The sequence below is a fragment of the Sarcophilus harrisii genome, chromosome 4, assembly GCF_902635505.1.
Source record: "Sarcophilus harrisii chromosome 4, mSarHar1.11, whole genome shotgun sequence".
Classification (NCBI taxonomy): domain Eukaryota; kingdom Metazoa; phylum Chordata; class Mammalia; order Dasyuromorphia; family Dasyuridae; genus Sarcophilus; species Sarcophilus harrisii.
Genome location: NC_045429.1, coordinates 107,323,775 through 107,343,594, shown reverse-complemented (window position 1 = coordinate 107,343,594; position 19,820 = coordinate 107,323,775). Strand labels below are relative to the sequence as shown.

Here is a 19,820-nt window from a genome sequence, read left to right as displayed (position 1 = left end):
TCATTTACACTGAGACTGTTTTGGCCTTAAAAATGTCTTTCTTTTTTTTCACAATGGATAAGAGAAAATGAACCATCCAATGAGGCAGGTTCAATTTTAGAAACGGCAACCTTGCCAAAGTCTCAAATATCAGAGGCTGCACATTGAATTATGTGTGGACCGGCGGGAAAGTCTATCACCCAAACCATGTCAATCAACACTGACATGAGACCCAGCCATGAAAATCAGAACAGGTCACACATGTGCAATGGCCTGAAAATGGGTTACAAGAAATCTAATCAAATAATTTTATCATTATTCTTGTAAAGGAGGAAAAGAAGTCCCTGAACATCTACAGAGGGGAAAAAAAGACTTTTGGTATACATAGGATGGGTACAAGATAAACTTTTCAAAAATTACTAAGAAATGTCTGTGAAAAATTATAACAGAAATAAAGCCCTGAGTGGAGTTGGGAGACAGTATAAGGCAAACTGAAGTGGGAGAAGGAATGTAGATAAGACAGTAAAGGAAAAATGAAGGAGGAAAAAAAAAGGATAAGATGAGAGAGTCTAACCTTGAGTTAGAAATACAAATCTTAAAACAAACAAACAAAACTAGTCACTTAATATTTACTTATCAACATGACAATCAGTTGACATTGTCAAGAACATGATGTCAAATCTCAGGATACAAAACCAAACGTATTTTAGAAAGTAGTGATGGGGTAAAGGGAGAGTTCTGAAGCAAAGGCTATATATTTAACACACAGCTGATAAAAATTTCCCTGAGAAAAGCATTATGCTATGGAAACACTGAACTCAAAGATTAGAGAATTTCCTTTATCTAGGTGAAAGAAAAAAATAATTACATAGGTAAAAAACAATTTATCAAGGAAAAAATTCAGAGATTTTACCTTTCTACCTTTCAATTAAGAACATACAATACACAATTTAGTTAAACCAACACCGAGAATAGAACGTGAAGCATTACTATCATCTTGTGGACACTTAGAATACTGTTACGGGCTTTTAAAAAACTTGTTTTTCACAAGTACAGATACATACAAATGACCATCTGTTGATGATGACTACCCCTGTTCCCCACACCAGCAAATGAAATTAATCAGAGGATTAGATTCAGCTGAGGTCTTAACTTTTTCAGCTCCTGTCCCCTATAGGAAGCTCTAAGGCAATTCCAACTGTATCCTGTGAAGGAGACCAACTTGTTGGAATTTGGATTTATGAGACACAAGAGAGGTTTTGAAGATGAGATTTAGACCCTGTCACCTTTTACCACTGCTTAGATAACTTATTTTTCACTAATTTTTTTTTTTTTAAATACTTGGGGAATGGGGTAGAAACCTCATAATGTACTTAACTTTTTGGTTTTAAAAAGCCTATTGGCATTTCCCTATTCTTGAGTTCCCAAAGTACTGCTGTAACCAGTTCTTACCCTTTAGTCTCATTTTGCCTTTCCCCAGACACCCCTTAATAACCAGCAAACTTCTAACTTGACATTCATACTTTTTCCAGAGTTCCAAATGGTGGCAAAATTCTCACGTGCCAAAAAGCTTGCACTCAAGAAATTAAACTTAGTCGGTGTTTAATTTTTTAAAATCAAACAAATCATGATATTTCATTAAGGTAATTAAGTATAGTGATAAGACTGAAAGAGTCTGGGACTTACAAAAAATTTCTAATGCTCACTGAGGGGAAACAAAGTTACTAGTGAGTAGAAGGAAAGATTATTACCAGAAATCCCAGACATGGTTAAGAGATTAATAGTTCAATATAAAAGGCACAGGAGATAACTGAAGAGGAGTAAATAATCAACATTCTAGCCATGCTCCTGAACTACTAAATTTCTGAGCAACGTGATCATAGTTTGGGAAAGGACATTTTTTTGAAAAACATACCCTAGTTTTTAACAACCAATATGGACGTGCCTACTGCCTAGGGCAAGAAGCAGGCTTTGATCAATACTTGGCTGGGAAATACTACTAACACTGTAGGTTCACTACCGGAACCCTCAACATCTTTAGTAAATTAAGAAGCTGGCAAAAGTATTTGTGTCACATTTGCAGGGAAATTTGGTCACTCACCTTCCATATGTAGGCAGACTCATCACTTGAGCCACTGATCAGAAATTGATCATCTGGGCTAATGCTGGATTTGACATAAAAGGTTGAATTTTGGTGCCCACTGAGGACGGCCACTGCCAAAGGAAGAAGAAAACAAAGTGCTACCTCCTGTTATTCCCAGGGTTCAACTAAAGATGAATTAACATTTTCTACAGCATGTCCCTCTCCTTGCCTCCAAGTAGCTATTAGGACAGTAGACCGAATCCTAAGTTTGGCATCATTGAGACTGCAGTTCAAATTCCACTTCAAATAGTTATCTTTGTAACCTTGGGCTAATCACAACCACTGTTTGCTTCAGTCTCTTCCAAGTATTAAAAGGGGATAATAATAGTACCTATCTCATAGGATTGTTATGAGGAACAAATGAGATATCTGTGAAAAATATTCATTTTAATACCAAAAAGAAAAAAGGCAGTATGTACCAAATAGGAGGGAATGTGAATATAGTGATATTACCAAAAAATTCTGTGCAAATAAATTCAAGCTGATCATGTTTATTATTGTTCAATTGCGTCCAATTCTTTGTGACCTCCAAATAAGGGTTTTCTTGGCAAATTTACTAGGAGTGGTTTGCCCTTTCCTTCTCCATTTCACTTTTCCAAGGAGGAAACTGAGGCAAACAGGGTGAAGTGATTTCCCAGGGTCACACAGCAAAGAAGGCTGGATTATGGGAACTCTCTTTGTTATGTTACCTATGTGTTCTGAGGCTGATCAGAGAAACAGGCATTGTAATGATCTTAGTTTGGGTACCTTTATGAGCAGGATATAGAAAAGAAAACTACAATCGATGCAAAATAAACAAGAAAGCAGTTCTTTTTTTAATGACAAAATCAGACATCTTCATTGCTTTTTAGTAAAAAAATATCATTTGAATTCTTGTTATGGTTAATCTCATCTGACATGCATTTTTGATCTGAGCAACTCCTTTACATAGCTCATATGCCAGAAATGTCTGTGGTAATTTGGGTGTAGCAGCAGGAAAGTATAAAATAATATAGTCATATTCATAACAATAAAACAAAGTTAGGCCTAGTCTTCAGATAATAAACTTTCCAAGTTGTTCATATTATTTAAGTTTAGCACAATATACTTGAGGGGAAGTACTCTAGGAAGCTATATCACAAGTTACTGATATCAAATTAACTATTAAAAAATTCTTCCATTTATTAAAAGAGAATCTACTTGAAAAAACTAAGATACTTTTTTAGGCAGAATAAAGCTTAATCTTATACTTTCAATTTTTCTAGATGAAAATTAAGCAGGATATAAATGCAGGGAGATTTTACACACACAACCATCCCAGAAAAGCGGATTCCTTTGCTCTGAATATAGACTTAAAATTGGAATTGTTATATTCTTCCTCACCTTCCATCCTAAAAAGGTAACTTGTCAAACTAGTGGACTTTCTAGCAAAAACAAAGTGTTTACTGCCCTCTGCTGGTTCATAGTAAATTTGTTGTGGTCACATGTGGTCACTCTGATGGGCTAAATTTAATTTTTCTTTGCTTATTTGTGCTTTCATACTGCTTTCAGGGCTATCATTATCAACAAGCTAATAATATACAGTACTATGGATAAAGTGATAATGCTCAATATATACTGAACTTAGGATATGCCCTGAAGGATTCATAGATATTTCAAAGAAAAAAATTCCAACTGATAAGATTTATCAGAATTTCTTTCTATTATCTCATTCATGTCAAAACCTGACTGTCCCCTAAAGACATCATTTATTTTGCTTTGAAACCATTTTCAATGGAGGCTGAACTTTTCACATTTCCCCCCTCTACCAAATCCCATGAATTCACTACTATCATTTCCTTTAACTTTCCATCTCTATTTCTCTATTTCTACTCTCTCTTTTTAAGTGGACACTTTCCCTTCTAGCTCTTCTGCCCCCTAAAATGTAGATATATTCCAGAGTTCTGTAAGTCCTTTTTCTCTACATGCATTCTCTAAGCAAGCTCATCCATTTTCATAATTTCAACTATCATCATATATATGTCACAAATTTGCATCTTTAAAATTTTTTTCTCCAAGCCTCAGGACTCAACTGTCTGCTGAGTTCTGTTCCCTGGATGATCTATCAGTACCTGAAACTCAACCTAGCCATTAGAATTTGTCTTTCTCCAAACAAAATAAAGCAAAAAGCCCACCCAAACTCTGCCACCATCTTTTGGATTCTTCTATCTCTATTACTAATGCTAACATACTTTTATTGTTCAAAGCTAAAATCATTTTGGACTACTTTTCTCTCTTCACCCTTCATATCTAATCAATCACTAAGTCAGAGATTTATAGAAATTAGAGATATAATCCAATCCATATTTCTTTCATTCTTCTTCCTTTTAATATCTCTGACAAGCAATTATCTGGTTCCCACTTGAAGACTTCTTTGTGATAGAAAACTTATTATAATCTCGTCAAAAAGCTCAATTCATTTTTGGAAAGCCCTATTTTTGATGAAATGTTTCCTTATATCAAATCTAAATCTGTTCTGTAGTTTTCACCAGTTACTCTTAATAACCGTTCTCTGTGGACAATCCTATATTCATTTCTTAAATAACTGAAAATCATGACTTAAAATCCTAGTTCAGGTTCTCATTACTTTTTTGGGAACAGAACATTAAAAAATCTTCTTCATCTTTATTCTTCCCTCCTCAATCCACTTTTTACACTGTAGCCAGGGAAACGTTCTCAAAGTATGCTTACTACTGAATAAACTCCAAAGTCTCTAGCATGGCATTCAAAGTCTTCCACGATGTTGACTTTGGCTTCCCTTACTCCTTTTTCACATTAGCCAAAATAGACATACTAAGTGTTTCTCACACTATTATTTCTTGTTTCTGTTTCATTTCTTCTACCTCACTTGTTCTATACCCCTCCTTCCATCTCCTCTTGTTTAAAAACAATTTATCTCCTTGAGGGGGTAGTTTCAATGCTATCTCCTCTTCACAGCTTTCTCTGACCCTTTCAGTTAGGAATATACATTAAAAATATGTACACATGTGACCATAGCATAAGGTAACAAATGATATCTTTCTAATAGACTAGAAGATCCTTAAGATCAAAAGCCATTAAAAAAAAAAAAAAAGACTCATAAAACAAAGATCAAAAACCATATATTATTCATCTCTATATGCTCCATGGTAGCAGAACAGTTGCACTGTACTTATTAAGCCCAAGGAATTTTTGAATAAATAATCTAATGTTTCAGCATCATTTAGGCCTCCTAAGGAATTTCATTTTCTCATTTAAGTAGATCATAAATACTCAAATTATTTTAAGAAACTAGAAAAGTCTAAATGAAATATCAGAGCAAACCTAAAGCTAGGGTGCAAAATAGGGTGGAAGATGCTAAATGAGCTTTCTAGGCCATTTTATTATCATATAGATCATAATGTATAATACCAATAAGTCACATGCATTTTCTGTAAAAAAAAAAAAAAAAAAGACCAATATAATTTAAGGGGGGGAGGAAGGCAGGGAGGAGATTCTGAAAAATCTCTTTCAATCCTATTTGTATTTGAACATCAGATTTAAATCCAGGCCATCTAAAAGTTTTAGTCTTGATTCTACTATTGATAATAAAATCCTAACAACAGCCAATAGAAATTTCGGTCTCTGGAATCTTTTCTGAAAAAACTCAGCTATAACTGTTAAAAGTTCTTTACTATTTTAAGGTTTCTTGTTTATCACTCTATCTTAATTTTATTTTTAGTGAAGATTGTATGGCATGAGGGACTGGGTGAAAGAATTCAAAGTTATTTCCCTGCAGGGTAGTGTTCTATAGTCAGTTCCACGTTAGTAGAGACAATCTTGCTTTATTGGAATATTCCTTGAAAGGTATATAATTAAATTATATCTTAAAAATATATTTGGACATTTGTGGGAAACTTCACATTTTCAGGGAAATCTTTTGAAACATAAATGGGCAAGCCCGGACTAAAATTAATTTAGTCTGTAAATATGAATTTTCATGGATTTTTGTTTTTCTTTTTTTACACCAAATCAAACCTATAATAATTAAGTGGATCTATTATGAAGCATAAATTGATGTCAGTACCCCAGTCTCTAGAGTCATTCCCATTAGGGGGGGAAAAATAAAATCCCTTAATTTCAACAGAGAAACCAGTACATGCTTTTCTTTATAGCATGGATAATAGGAACAACATCCCCCAGACCTCAAAGGGACTAAGGCGGATATCACTTAAGGTAACTACCAGTGCATGGAAATTAAGTTACTAACACAGGTTAAATAGAATTCTGATGGGTAACAGTTATCTATTATTAACTCTCTGTTTCATATTTTGAGATACTCTGTTCTTCGTATTCCTATTAAGTATATTGTTAAGGTTAAATTAGTAGGTGACTGACCAAAAACACTCAATTATTTTCAATATCCTGACAGTCATTTCAATAACACCATTGCCTTACCTGGAGAAGTCTTTAATCCTGTCATATTGAACACATAGATGTTATCATCTGTGCAGTTAGCAAACAGAGTAGAGCCAGTAGAGTCCAAAATTAAACTTGAGTACCCTGAAGAAAGAAGACTTCTATCAGCAGGCCACTGGTAAAAGTGGGCAGCACTGACACTAGTTTAGTGATAAAAATGGATCACAGCTATGAATAGATCACACCAAAATAATGATCCCATTTCTGTTTCTTCCAGGACAGAGAATATTTTCTTTAACATGAAGAGAAAGATGTTCAAATCCCATAAATTTCTGGGTATTAATTAGTATTCTCCAAAAAAAGACTATAAAAATCCCATATTGCAAAAACCAAAAATTCCCAAAGGCAACGCTTCCATTTATGTCACTACCAAGGTGGTTGATACGATATGATATGTTCATTTTTTACATTCTGAGACAAACTTGAACACCACTCCTCCCCTCGACCACCCTCTCCTCCCCTTCTCTCCCCCCCCCCTCCCCATGCCTTGAGGTCACGCTGCCCAAGCAAATGCTTACTTACCCAATTTTCGTGTGCTGCTACCTGGGTATGGGAAGAATTTGCAAGCCACAGGCTCCTGTCGAAAGTTAGTATAATTCTTGCGCAAATCCCATACTTTGACCACTCTGAAAGCAAAGACAGAGAGGCAGGAGATTTTTAGAGCAATTTCTTGCCCTCTCCAATTTGCTTTCACACAAGTAAGGGATGACTTTTGGCAGAACTCCTCTGGCACCTCCACCAGGTATACTGAAGGATTGTTTTTGAGAAATGTTGACTGAGAGTTTATACAGATCACTCACTGCTAAGCTTTGTTTGACAAAAAGGAAACAGATGTGATCTGACCCAACGATAGCAGGTACCTTGCAATTTATTTGAAGGGAAAGGAAAAGGAAGAAGGTTGCTCTTGATAATACTTATCCCATTGTTTTCAGAAAGCATATTGTTTCCAAGCCTATAATAGTCATCATATATCCTTCACTAATAAATGGAGTGATAGGGAAGGCTATTTCTTTATACATGAGATCTTAATTTAAATTACTGAGATTATATCTCTTGAAATGTTTAAATAACATAAGAAATGAAATAAATTGTCTTAATTTTCCACTTCAAATAAACTGACATTTTGAAAACAAAGTATATGGGTTAGTACATAATAGCTCTGTACAAAGACAGATTAAGAAATAGTAGTCAACTAAACATAATAAATGAAATCAATTTCTCTAAGACTTTGGTCATTAGAAAGATGCCATCTTCTAAAGGGCATAAAGTCAACATTGCACAGACTGAAAAAAATTTTACTTCTGTATGAGCTACTATGGATAATAAGGGAAAACAACAAGAAAAAAATCAGCTCCTGTTTTCAAAATGTTTATTCAGAAACATGAACCAAAATACATATCTGTGAAATACAATTTCTGACCTTTCCCCCCTCCCAACAGAGTAATATATCAATATTTATCAGCAAATTTAAGCAGATTAATTTTTTTAGCAATCCAGAAAAAGGCAAAAAGATTATTGTGAACACTTTTGATTCTTTAGTCCCACCTAATGGCCCACTGAGGCATAGCAGAAACCCTTGGTTCCCTAAGATCTGAAAGTTCCTAACAAAATGGGAAAAACTCTTAAATAATAGTGGTAGATTGTAGATGCTGCCCAACCATGTAAAGAGGCTCACCATCAGGCTGCTGGATGAATCACAAGGATGGTTTACCAAGTCATTAAAATGATCAGCTTCTGCAAGGAGGATTGAGTATGCACATCAACAAAATCACAGATCCTTGAACTATATACATATCTACAAAGATACTAAAGCCTTATTGTTAGGTTGGAAAAGCAGCCAGCTCATGTTAGGGTCTCAATCAAAAAATGTAAAAAAAAAAAAAAAATCTGAAATAATCAGTTTTCTTCTTTCAGGTCACAAAGAAATTCAATTCTTAAACCCAGAGAGACAGATTAGATGTCTAATCCTCAAACACTAGGAACTCTGTCAATTAAAATAAGGATAGATTACTAAAGCATAGAATTAAAAGTACTGGTCTTAAGGGTCATAAAAATCTGGCTAAATTCCAGTCCTAATTTTAATACTTAAGAGCTGTACAACCAAGGCCTCTCTATGAGATCATTACCTCATATATAAAATGGAGATAAAAATACTTCCCATTCTACATCACAGGTATGGCATAAGAAAAATACTTTGTAAATCTTAAAGGATTCATAAGTATGTAAGTTATTTTATCTTTCTTGTTCTCAAAGTAGAAGAGGACTAATTGTATTATTTACTGGTGTTCTGGTTTCAGTTAGGTTATTCATCCTATCAGAGGATACATACTAGCAACTAAGTTGTTTCCCTATCACATTCCACCAAAGTTGTTTAAAGATAGTACAAGACATATTCTTACCCATCTACAGCTCCTGCTGACACTAATGTATGCTCATCCTGAAACAGGACCACTGTTACACTCTGTTGGAAATCCTAAAAGGACAAGGGAAAAGAAGAAAAGAAGTCAGCTCCTCCTGATTGTGATGCTGAAAGCATTAATAACTTCATTACCTGTATCTTTACCTTATCCAGTTTCCTAATTCCTTTGTTTTCTTCTTTACTTGATAGACAGAATTTGGCAGAAATGACTTCTAATCTATACCCTATCTATGGTATTTGTGCCTTGAAATCTAATGTCCTAGCAATTGTTCTTCTTTTTAATATATTATTTACATCAAATGTTTATATGAAGTATTTATGTCTGACCCTGTGGTAGAGCATTTCAAGTTCTTACTAGTCTGATCAGCCACAGTGGGACACAATTTAATCTGACTCCAACATAGTGATGTCATTTTGATCTTCAAGAATGAAAGAGGAACAACAATAAGAAAAAAAGATTAAAATGACATTTTTTAAAAAGAAAGAAATCTGGGGGCAGTAGGTGACACAGTGAATAGAGCACCAGCCCTGAAATCAGGAGGACCCGAGTTCAAATCTGGTCTTATACACTTAATATTTCCTACCTGTGTGACCCTGGGCAAGCCACTTAACCCCAATTGCCTCAGCAAAAAAAGAAAAAAAGAAAAAAAAAAAAAAAAAAAGAAATCTGGAAGGTGCCATATATATATATATATATATATATATACACACACAATATAATTTTTTTAAATAGTATTTTATTTTTCCAAATACATTCAAAGATAGTCTTCAACATTCACTTTTGCAAAATCATGTGTTCCAATTTTTTCTCCCTTTCACCCCACTTCCCAACACAGCAAATAATTCAATATAGGTTAAATATATGCAATTCTTCAAAACATATTTATATTCATACCTCATATATAATCTTGAGATGTAAGTTGCTAGAAAGTAGGAACCATTAATACCTTAATAAACAACACACTATCAATTCATCCTTATCTCTTAAATGGATGATCTGTCTCAGTTGGTTTCCTTATCTCCAGTATCACCCCTCTCCAATCCATTCTCAAATCACCATCAAAAATAACCTTCCTAAGGCACTAGTCCAACTATGAAACCCCCTTTCCCAAAACTTTTGCTAGTTCATAAATGCCTCTGAAATACAAACTACTCATTCCTGGCATTAAAGGTCTACTACAAAGTTGCTCAATTCTACCTCTATTCTCTTATTTCATATTACTTCCTTTGATACACTATACATTCCACTCTCCATTCCACCTCTTGTCTCTGTACATTCCCGCAAACAGTGCTTCATGCCTAGGACACACTACATCTTTACCTCTCCCTTTCAGAGTCCTTCTCACCATTCAAATTCTCAACTATGAAGGTTATTATGTAGCCTCCACAAAATCTTCTAGACTTCCCATTTATTAGTTATATCTTTGGCCTTAAAAATACCTTATTTTTACTTATCTGTGTATATGTTATCTTCCCAGAAGAATATATGCTCCTTGGGGGCAATTTATTTTTGATATTCACAATATCTAGCACAGTGTCTTCCATACAGCAGGTGCTTAATACAAGTCTCCTTGAATCTATGGCATTGACAGCTGAATAAAGTCCTAATTAATTCCAGACCAGCATTGTAAGTCTAGATAACAATCTCTTAAATAAGATCTAAAAAGATTTAGAAATGTTTAGAACCTACCACAGAAGGAGCCAGTCCTCTTGAAATTTGCTTTTTCTTGTTCTTCAATGGGGTTTGTTTGTCAGAAGTGTTATGAGCTCCACTAATCTGATTCACTTGTCTATAAAATCCATCTGAAAGATATTGGTAAATTTTACTTAAATTTGTGATATTTGATCTCATGTTGAGTCTTAATAATAATAAGAATGAAAACATAATAGAAAGGGCTTCCCTTAAAATTCATCAATTTGTGATTAGAGAAGTAAAATTAGTGATAGCTGTACTACATTTAGTGAAGTGGTTTTGGTGTACTAAGGAAAAAAAAGTAAATAGAACATAAAAGAATCAACTGACATCATTCATAGGTATAAAATAACAGAAATTTGTTAATAAAGCTCTGTAATTATTAGGATTATAAATTAATTTGATCTTGCATTTAATTTAATCCAAATCTTTAAAAACAAGTTATTTAAATTAAAATTAAGGCAACTCATTTTATCCTATTTATAATGCTAAATAAATCCCTTGTCACCATTTGATTATTAATTTGCTTTTAAAAATTAATTTATTCTGATAATTATTAGTTTTTATATCTTTCTGTTTCTTACCTAACAAACTCTCCTTTGTAACAAAGATAAGCAATTAAAGAAAATCAACATATTTATCTGTTGTATCTCATAATATATACAATGTTTTAAACCTGTAGTTCCTTTAAAACTTAGTTCTGAAGGAAATCTAAAAATCTCAACGGTGATGCTCCCAATGATTAATAGGGATCTCTTAATGATTGTGTGAACACACATTCCCCCTAGTGGTCACTGGGAAAAGATCATTCTATATTTCATTTTAGATATAGTAATAAGATTTTTTTTTAAAAAGAGTCCCTTTGGCAAAGTTAAAACAGAACTGCTACCTTTCTTACTGCATCTAGTGTCCCAGACCATAATGTTGCCATCTCTTCCACCTGTGCAGAAGACAGCTGGAAAAAAAAAAGTAAATGAGTCATTGTTCAAGAAATTATACATATACATACACCCACTCTCTGTTTGTGTCTGTCTGTCTCTCTGAAAATGTAAGCCACTGCAAGTCAGAGGCTATTATGATTTCCTAATGAACAGCATAGTGCCTAGTACATAGGAAACAATAAATGCTTGCTGATCAACTGTTTTGTATGTATATGCACATATACATAAAATACAAAACATAACAGTTCTTGATTACCCAAGAAATCATAGCTTTGTAAAGAATTTATCTGGAAAGGACTTAAGAAATCACTTAATCATACTCTCTTTTGGAAGGAAAATAACCAATCATTTTCTTCAACCTTTGTATTGGACTGAGATCAAAAGAGGTCCTTGAATGCTATGATCTGGGTTCCATAGCAGAACTCAGATTCAAGTGTTCTTTCTATTAAACATGCATAGATTCATACTTGTTTCCCTCAAAACTGGCACTCGGAAAATGCAAGAAAATAATCTACAAGTGTTGAGCAAGTAGTTCTTTCTATCTCACAAACAATTGTCAACAAAATACTTTAAAGGAAACAATGTTGTAGACATGCTTTTCTTCTTTTGTCAATTCTTCATAGGGCTTTACGAATCAAGGGGTTTTTTAAATCATTTTTTTAACAAAGAAACTCAAAATCAACTGTTATATGAGTATATGCTTTATTCTATAAAATAGCTATGCTTCTGAAAAGTTGTGGAAGAATCAAAACTGCATTTACCCCTTGATGGGTTATCAATGTTAAAATCAGTATCAGGAAAACAAATATGAAGGGATAGGAAGACACTAATACTCATTTGTACTTAAAAGTAACTGCCATTTCCATAAAAATGAAATTTTAAAAATTGCTCTATATATGTAGCAGGTATACCCAGAAGGTGTTCTCTTCACCTCAAGCTACCTAAACAAGGTTAACTCACTGATAAGCTGTGAATAGGCCTAAAGCACCTGCACCATTTCTCTGCCTTTTAATTACCACACTAAGCATTTGATTGGATTTGGCTTTTTTTTTTTTTTTTTTTTTGGAAAGCAATTGGGGTTAAGTGACTTGCCCGGGGTCACACAGCCAGGAAGTATTAAGTATCTGAGGCCACATTTGAACTCAGTCCTCCTGACTTCAGGGCTGGTGCTCTATCCACTGCACTACCTAGGCTTTTTTAAAAAAGAGAAACAGGCAGACAGAAAGACAATGACAAGGACTAAACCTAGAGCCTCGGTTGTTTAGAGAGAGACCTGGGTATGGACTGAATAGCAAACTGCAGGGTCAAACTAGGAGGGCTGGAATTTGACCTTGCCCCAGGAAAAGGAAGTAGAAGAACAAATCCAGACCTTGTTGTTCACTCTATATGTAGATTGTTGGTCTGGGTTAGGAAGCCAATTCTCTATCAACCCTCACACTTCTTTCTCAACCAACAATGCTCTAAGTCCAGAGGACTATTTAAATTCCTGAGAAGTATGGCTTACTAGAAAAAAAAAAAAAAGGAGAAGGAAAAGGCAGACTGTTTATTGGAATGGACACAGATTCTCTGTATTTGTCTCCTGTATAACCAGTTCTCCCTTAGCCCATTCACATTTCTCTCCCTTCCCTGTCTGCAGCTCCCCACCCCACCCTAGTCTGAGCAGCTTCAGTGCCTGCCCATTCCTCATGTTGAATTCACAAAATGAGTTTACATAAAAAACTGTCTCTATTTGAGGTTAAATCAGCCTTAGTATTTGTACTTTATAGTATAAAAAACAACTGAGACCCAGAGGTAAAGTTGCCTTCAGCAACACAAATCATCAAATAGCAGAGGTAAGATACCTTGACTCCAAATCAAACTGTTCTACAAACACTTACCTTTCTCAAATTTAGAGAAGGAAACCGACTTAAGACTACATTGATGACCTTTGCAAACTCCAATCAGCTCACCAGCTTTCACATCCCAAATCTTGGCTGTCTGATCTCCCGATGCTGTGACCTTCCAGAAATAAGGAATCACAGAATTTTATTCAGTGGCTTATGAATGTTTATTTAGTACTAAGCAGAAAAGTCACTTACAAGTCTGTGTTCTCCAGGGACCCAGGCCAGATCAAAGATAGCATTCCAATGAGCCATCCACTCTGCACAAAGAAAAGAAAAGAATGGTCACTAATAATAATATAATTGTTCTAGAGACAAGGTGAGGACATAATGTCATCTGGCTGTCACTGCTTCATCACTACTTCTACACCAATTAAGTGTCTTAATGAGTAATATCTTGACTGTGGGTCCTTGTCCTAGACAAACTCATCGAATCTTTCTGAGGATAAATGATTTAAAAAAGTAGCACATGATCAAGAGTCAGAGCAATAACCACTAGTAATCCATATAAATGGTGAATGTACAAATAAATATTAAATAGATCTATTTCTGAGTAGTTAGGATGTACATTATACTGAAGTTAGAAATTAATTTTTTTTTTTTGCAACAAATCTGACATTAAAATTCGAATTTCTTTTTCTGACCTTATATCTCTACTACTTCTACAACATTCAAATATAGTCTGGCCAAAGTTATCAAATCTTATAAAATCTTATCTCTGTTCAGAATCTCTCAAATTCATTTTTTCCCCCATCCAATTTCCAGTCACCATATTAACTTATCCTGAAATCTAATCTGAACCAATAAATTAATCTTTTACTCCTATCATTTTTTTTCTGTGTCCTAGCCTCCATCAATCGCTACACATCTTTTGAATCCAATTCAAATTCCTATCTTTCATAAGTCTTCCTTTTCCTCCTTTAAACTTTCATAATATTTTTCTTACCATCATTTTTATTATATTGTACTTTGTAATGTAGCTTTTTCTATGCTTGTCTTACTTCATTCATCCACCCTCCCAAGTAGATTGTGAGCTTCCTGAGGATAGTCCTCATGTGCTTTATAGTCCCCATAGTCAGGACATAGATGCACAAATTTCTATATTTAAGTCTATGGACCAAGAAGATTTACCTTGGAAGAACTTCTTTCTACAATTGCGAGATTCTGTGTTATATAGTCTCACAAAGCCTTCTTCATTGGCCACTGCAAGGATGTGATCCAAGTTGGGAGCTAAAAAAGAAAAAAGGTAAAGACCAATATGAACACCAGTACCAAATTTATAGGCTAAAGGTGTTCAGATATAACAATTCCATCAGGAGGAAATAAAAACTACAGAGAAAATTTATTTGAAACTGAGAAAGCTGACATAAGTCAAATGTCAGGAGTTAAGGTAATGATTAATTTGAAGACAAAGTTTCCTTAGATTTCCATAAGATTACCTTGCATTTATTCAAATTTCCAATAAAATCTGTATTCATACTTAACAATGAAGTCATACTTATCAATGGTGATTTACAAATAATACTATAACCTCTTCCAACCCTTAGGACTATAAAATCAAGTTGTTTTTTTCTTTTTTTAACCAAACTGTATAGTAGTCTTAGTTACATATTATTTTAGAGAATTTTTTCTTATTTTATTATAGTATTTGACTTTGTCATGCTTCTAGAAATCAAGCAGAACATTTATGGTACTATAGAACAGTATTTCATCTTTCTCAGAGTACTATAGCTCCGGAGGTGGGAGGTGGGAAGACCAAGCCAGCCAGGGGCCTTTAGCCTTAACATACCAAAAGAAGGAGCAGGGGCTTTGGGAAATTGGTAGTTCTTAACTTTTCTTTTTTTGATTAGTCTTTGTTTTTTGTTTAAAAAAAAAAAAAAAAGAAAAAAAAAAGGTAGAAAAGTTCCACTCCAAACTGAGAAAAGAACTGACATAAAGCTAACTAGTTTATAGAATATGTTTATAATTTTTAAAAAACTTGTCACTTAAGTTTCAATTTAAAAAAAAGACTTCTTAGAATATTAAAAAAAAGACTTCTTAGAATAGTATAAGAATGAGAGAAGTAACTACTACTCATACCTAAACTGTATTTTATCCCTTTATAAAGTGGCTAAGGCCTTACCAGTGGAAAAGGTACATCCAAAAGGAGGAACTGGAACTCCCATCTCTCCATAAGAAATGTGATCATCATTATAATTGCACTGGTAACCAGTTAAGAGTGACTGGAGAGGATACTGTGAAGATGACCCTAAAATAAAAAAAAGTAAATTCCTTATAGAGACTATAATTTAGGGCTGAAAGGGTCCTCAGAGGCCATTTAATACAACCCCCTAGCTTAGGTCCAAAGAAGTTAAATGATTTCTCTGTGTTCATAAAGGTGATAAAAATAAAGCTGTTATGTTTGAGCCGGGGTGCTATGAATCCAGATTTAGCAGTTATTTCACTGCCTATTCGTTTCAGAAACAACATATTTCTTTTTTTTGGTTATTTAAGAGTTTTAATAATTTGCTTTCCATTTTGATAGAGTAAATAAATGGAATTACAACATTTAGAAGAAAAAAAATCTCTGATACATAGACTGTGAGACCCTGAAATCGATACCTGGAGGAAATTACAATCATATTTTTCCATTATATTAATAAGATTCAAAATATTAGTTTCGGATAGGTAATTTTAATAAATGGCTTTGTATATAGAAGTAAGGTAATAGGATCAATGTACAATTAAAAATCCTTTTTAAGTGTTCTGATAATTATATTTTATAGGGACCAAAATAAAGAGAATATATATATATATATAACAAATAAACCCAATAACCTTTTACCATATAAAAAGCTCTACGCAAATGCTATGCTAAATAGTCTATATTTTCCCTGTTTAAAGATGTTTGTTCTATTTCTGAACCAAGTGTTTGGGGATCATAACTGAATTCCTAGGCAATTTATTTAATGTTAATTGCTACTACTAAATATATAAGTATTACATATCTATTATCTCCTTGTAGCATTCTCTTTATGCAGAAACAACATATTTCAACACTTTTTATACATAGAGAGGTTAAGACACTTCACACAAAAGGCTATTCAAATTAGCCTGCACCTTTTATAAACAGAGATAACTATCCTTATACATTTCACAATAAAGGTCACTTTTGTGAGCCAATACTTTTCATAAACTTATATTGTACACACTTCACAAAAAAGTCATTTGGTTTGAATAACTAGTCCTATCTTTCTTTGTCTTCTGCCACTATCCTTTCTATCTTAGAAAAAGAAATGCCCTTATTCTTTTTCCTCCCTTATTGATAGATTTGTTCTCCTAGATGATTTCCCACGTCTAACAGTGCCACCACTTCTCAGCAAATGCTCTCTTGAGACTGTACTGTGCCCGATTTTTTTTTTTTTGGCTGAGGCAATTGGGGTTAAGTTTCTTGCCCATAATTACACAACTAGGAAGTGTTCTGAGACCAGATTAGGGCTCTCTTATCTACTACACCACCTAGTTGCCCCCCATTATTTTTTTTTTAATATATTTATTTAAAACTTTAAAAAATTGTCATGGCCCCACAGAACATAAGGGAGGATTCAAAATACACAACAGTATATTTCTATTTCAAGAAAGCAAATATTACTATAGAAGACATATTTATAACTGTCCACCTTTTCTTTGCTTCCTTGAAGGTTTTCTTTGGTTGTCTACTCTGTCCTTTTTACTTTATTTTCCCCCTTTCTTCCCTGCCCCCCCCCCACCTCTCCTCAACAGGCTACTTAAACACATATATTTATGCCCGTGCTCTCACCTACACTTAACTTTATTCCTTACCAAGGTGAACACGACCTACTCAACAAGCAATTCTGTTCCAACCTATCTCCCAACAGATTGCTCCCTTTATCATCCTCCTCTATCACTTATCTTCAATCTTTGCTTACCCTACTGGCTCTTTCCTTACTGCCTATAAACATGTCCATCTTTCCATTCCCATTATTGTCCTCTAAATATCTCTCACCCTTTGTGGTTAAACTTGAAAAAAACCTTCCATAATCTGTGCCCACTTCTCTTCTTAATCCCTTATAGTCTGACTTTACTGACCTTACCATTTCACTTAAGCTACTCTCTCCAAAGTTACAAAGGCCAAATCCAATGGCCTTTTCTCAATCCTCTTTCTCTTTGACCTGTTAATCATCCTCTCCTGGACACACCTTTTTTTTTTTTTTTTTTAATTGGATCTTCATTGAGGTCATATTCAGCAGGGCCCTTTTCTTTTCCCTTTATGAAGTTTCACTTGCTGATCCTATCAGCTTCCATGGATTTAATTACTATCTCTGCTGATAATGTCAGATTTCATATCCTTATATATATATATATATATATATATCCTTTTGAAGTGCATACAGTAACTACAGCTATGTAATTAAAAGAGCTTCCTATTTGAAAGGAAAGATATGATCAATTTGGACAGCATACTAAAAAGTAGAAGAATCATCTTTTCAACAAATATCCATACAGTCAAAACTATGGTTTTTACAATAGCAATGTGTGGCTATGAAAACTGCACTATGTTAATGTGTGGCTATGAAAACTGCACTATGTTAAGTTGAATGCTGCAAAATCAATGCTTTAGAAGAATTATGGTATTGTGTGTCATTCAAAGCCCTTTATAACTTATACCTTTTCAATCTTCTTATTCCTTCTTACATTACTGCCCTCTTCCCCCACCCCAATTTTTCAATCTAAAGACACTAGTCTTCTTGATGTTTCATGACAAGACACACCAGTCTCTGGGCTCTGTCAAGAATATTCTCCTTTCTCATTTCCATCTAGGGACTTCCACTAAAATCCTATCTTCTACAGGAAGCCTTTCCTAACACCTCTTAATTATAGTGCCTTCTCTGCTTTGTTTCCAATTTTTCCTACATACATGTTGTTTGTAAATACTTGTTTGCTAGTCTTCCTCCCCCCCTTTCCTCTTCCAGAGCAGAAATTGTCTTTGTCTCTTTTTGTATCTCCAATGTTTAGCACAGTGACAGGCACATAGTGGGAGCTTAATAAATACTCACTGAATGACTGACTACTGTATCTTACAGATTAGTGTAGCTCTGATTAACTACTCAAAAGAGACATCCAAAGGAATGAACGAGAACTGCTACTTCTGTTTAGATATCATCTGTGCTTAAATTCCCTAACAGGATATTCATTGGTAGACTAGACTTCTTTAAGATGTGGTCTGCAGTTGTAAATGACTTTAACCTAAAACTCAAAAAATTTAAAAACAAATGTAGAAAAAAATTGTTTTGAATGTAACTGGGGAAAAACATTAAATAAATAAAGATGTGGTCTGCACACATTACAAAAGAAGCTTTTTTTTTTTTTTAAACTTTTGCTCCTTAGTGAAGAGCACTTTTAATGGAATTACTTATATTAATGGCAAAAGTACCATTTCCCCAAACCTAACAATTTCATTAAATCACATAGCTCTTCGTAAGTCACACTATACTTGTCTACAAAATGATTTTTTTAAGATTACATGATAGTTATTATTTAGAACTATTAACACTTGCTTTTCCAAATCTACCAAATCTTAAGTAGCCTAAGATAGAAAGAAAGCACAACTTTGAAAGTGATTCCCAGCCTTTCATCTATCTGAAGTACCAAAAGATATTTCAAAGGCTGTTTCACAAGTCTTAGTTTAAAAAAACAAAATCACACTCATACCCACTTTAAAATTAGATTTGGAAAATATGTATTTTGAGTATCAAGTTAATTAAGAAATGCTTGCTCTCTTATCTGTTCAGACTACATCTGGAATATAGTGAAATATTGAGGACATTATTTTCAAAAGGTCAGTAAGCCAGTTTATCCAGAAGTCAGTAAACAATTTGGTAAAAGGCCTGAAGGAACTGGAGATACCAAGCCAGGGAAAGGGGGAGAACATGTTGTCTTTCAGTATTAGAGGAGTACAATTAGTCATTTTTTTCTTAGCCCCAGGTTTAGGAATAACAGAGGCTATGAAAAAAAAAATTAAGGTTTGCAGCAAGGAAAAAATTACCTAACAATGAGATTTATTCAAAAGTGGAGGGAGCTACTACAGGAAGGAGTGGATAAACCCTAACTTTAAGGTCTTCACACAAAGATCAGTCAACTCTACTTGTTAAGATACTGTAAAGCAAATTCCTTTTCAAGTAAGGGTTGGACTAGATGGAAAATCAATTCTTACTCTATAATTATTTAACAATCAAGTGATCTAGGCAGCAAATTTTTGTGAAATGCTCAATCACTAATTTTTTTTCTTGATAAAAAGCAGTTGTTAATT

At 34.0% G+C, this 19,820-nt stretch overlaps 1 protein-coding gene across 3 annotated transcripts in view; it reads right to left on the bottom strand.

Moving 5' to 3' along the window:
• Positions 1–19,820, bottom strand: part of DTL (denticleless E3 ubiquitin protein ligase homolog) — a 46,735-nt gene that overhangs the window by 18,178 nt on the left and 8,737 nt on the right. For all 3 annotated transcript variants that reach the window (XM_031937330.1, XM_031937332.1, XM_031937331.1), the window contains exons 2-11: positions 15,633–15,758; positions 14,642–14,740; positions 13,709–13,770; positions 13,508–13,628; positions 11,579–11,644; positions 10,687–10,799; positions 8,977–9,050; positions 7,100–7,203; positions 6,557–6,661; positions 2,081–2,193 (exon numbers count right to left, since the gene is read on the bottom strand). In XM_031937330.1, the coding sequence (XP_031793190.1) occupies positions 2,081–2,193; positions 6,557–6,661; positions 7,100–7,203; positions 8,977–9,050; positions 10,687–10,799; positions 11,579–11,644; positions 13,508–13,628; positions 13,709–13,770; positions 14,642–14,740; positions 15,633–15,758 (983 nt within the window). The remainder of the gene's footprint in view (positions 1–2,080; positions 2,194–6,556; positions 6,662–7,099; positions 7,204–8,976; positions 9,051–10,686; positions 10,800–11,578; positions 11,645–13,507; positions 13,629–13,708; positions 13,771–14,641; positions 14,741–15,632; positions 15,759–19,820) is intronic.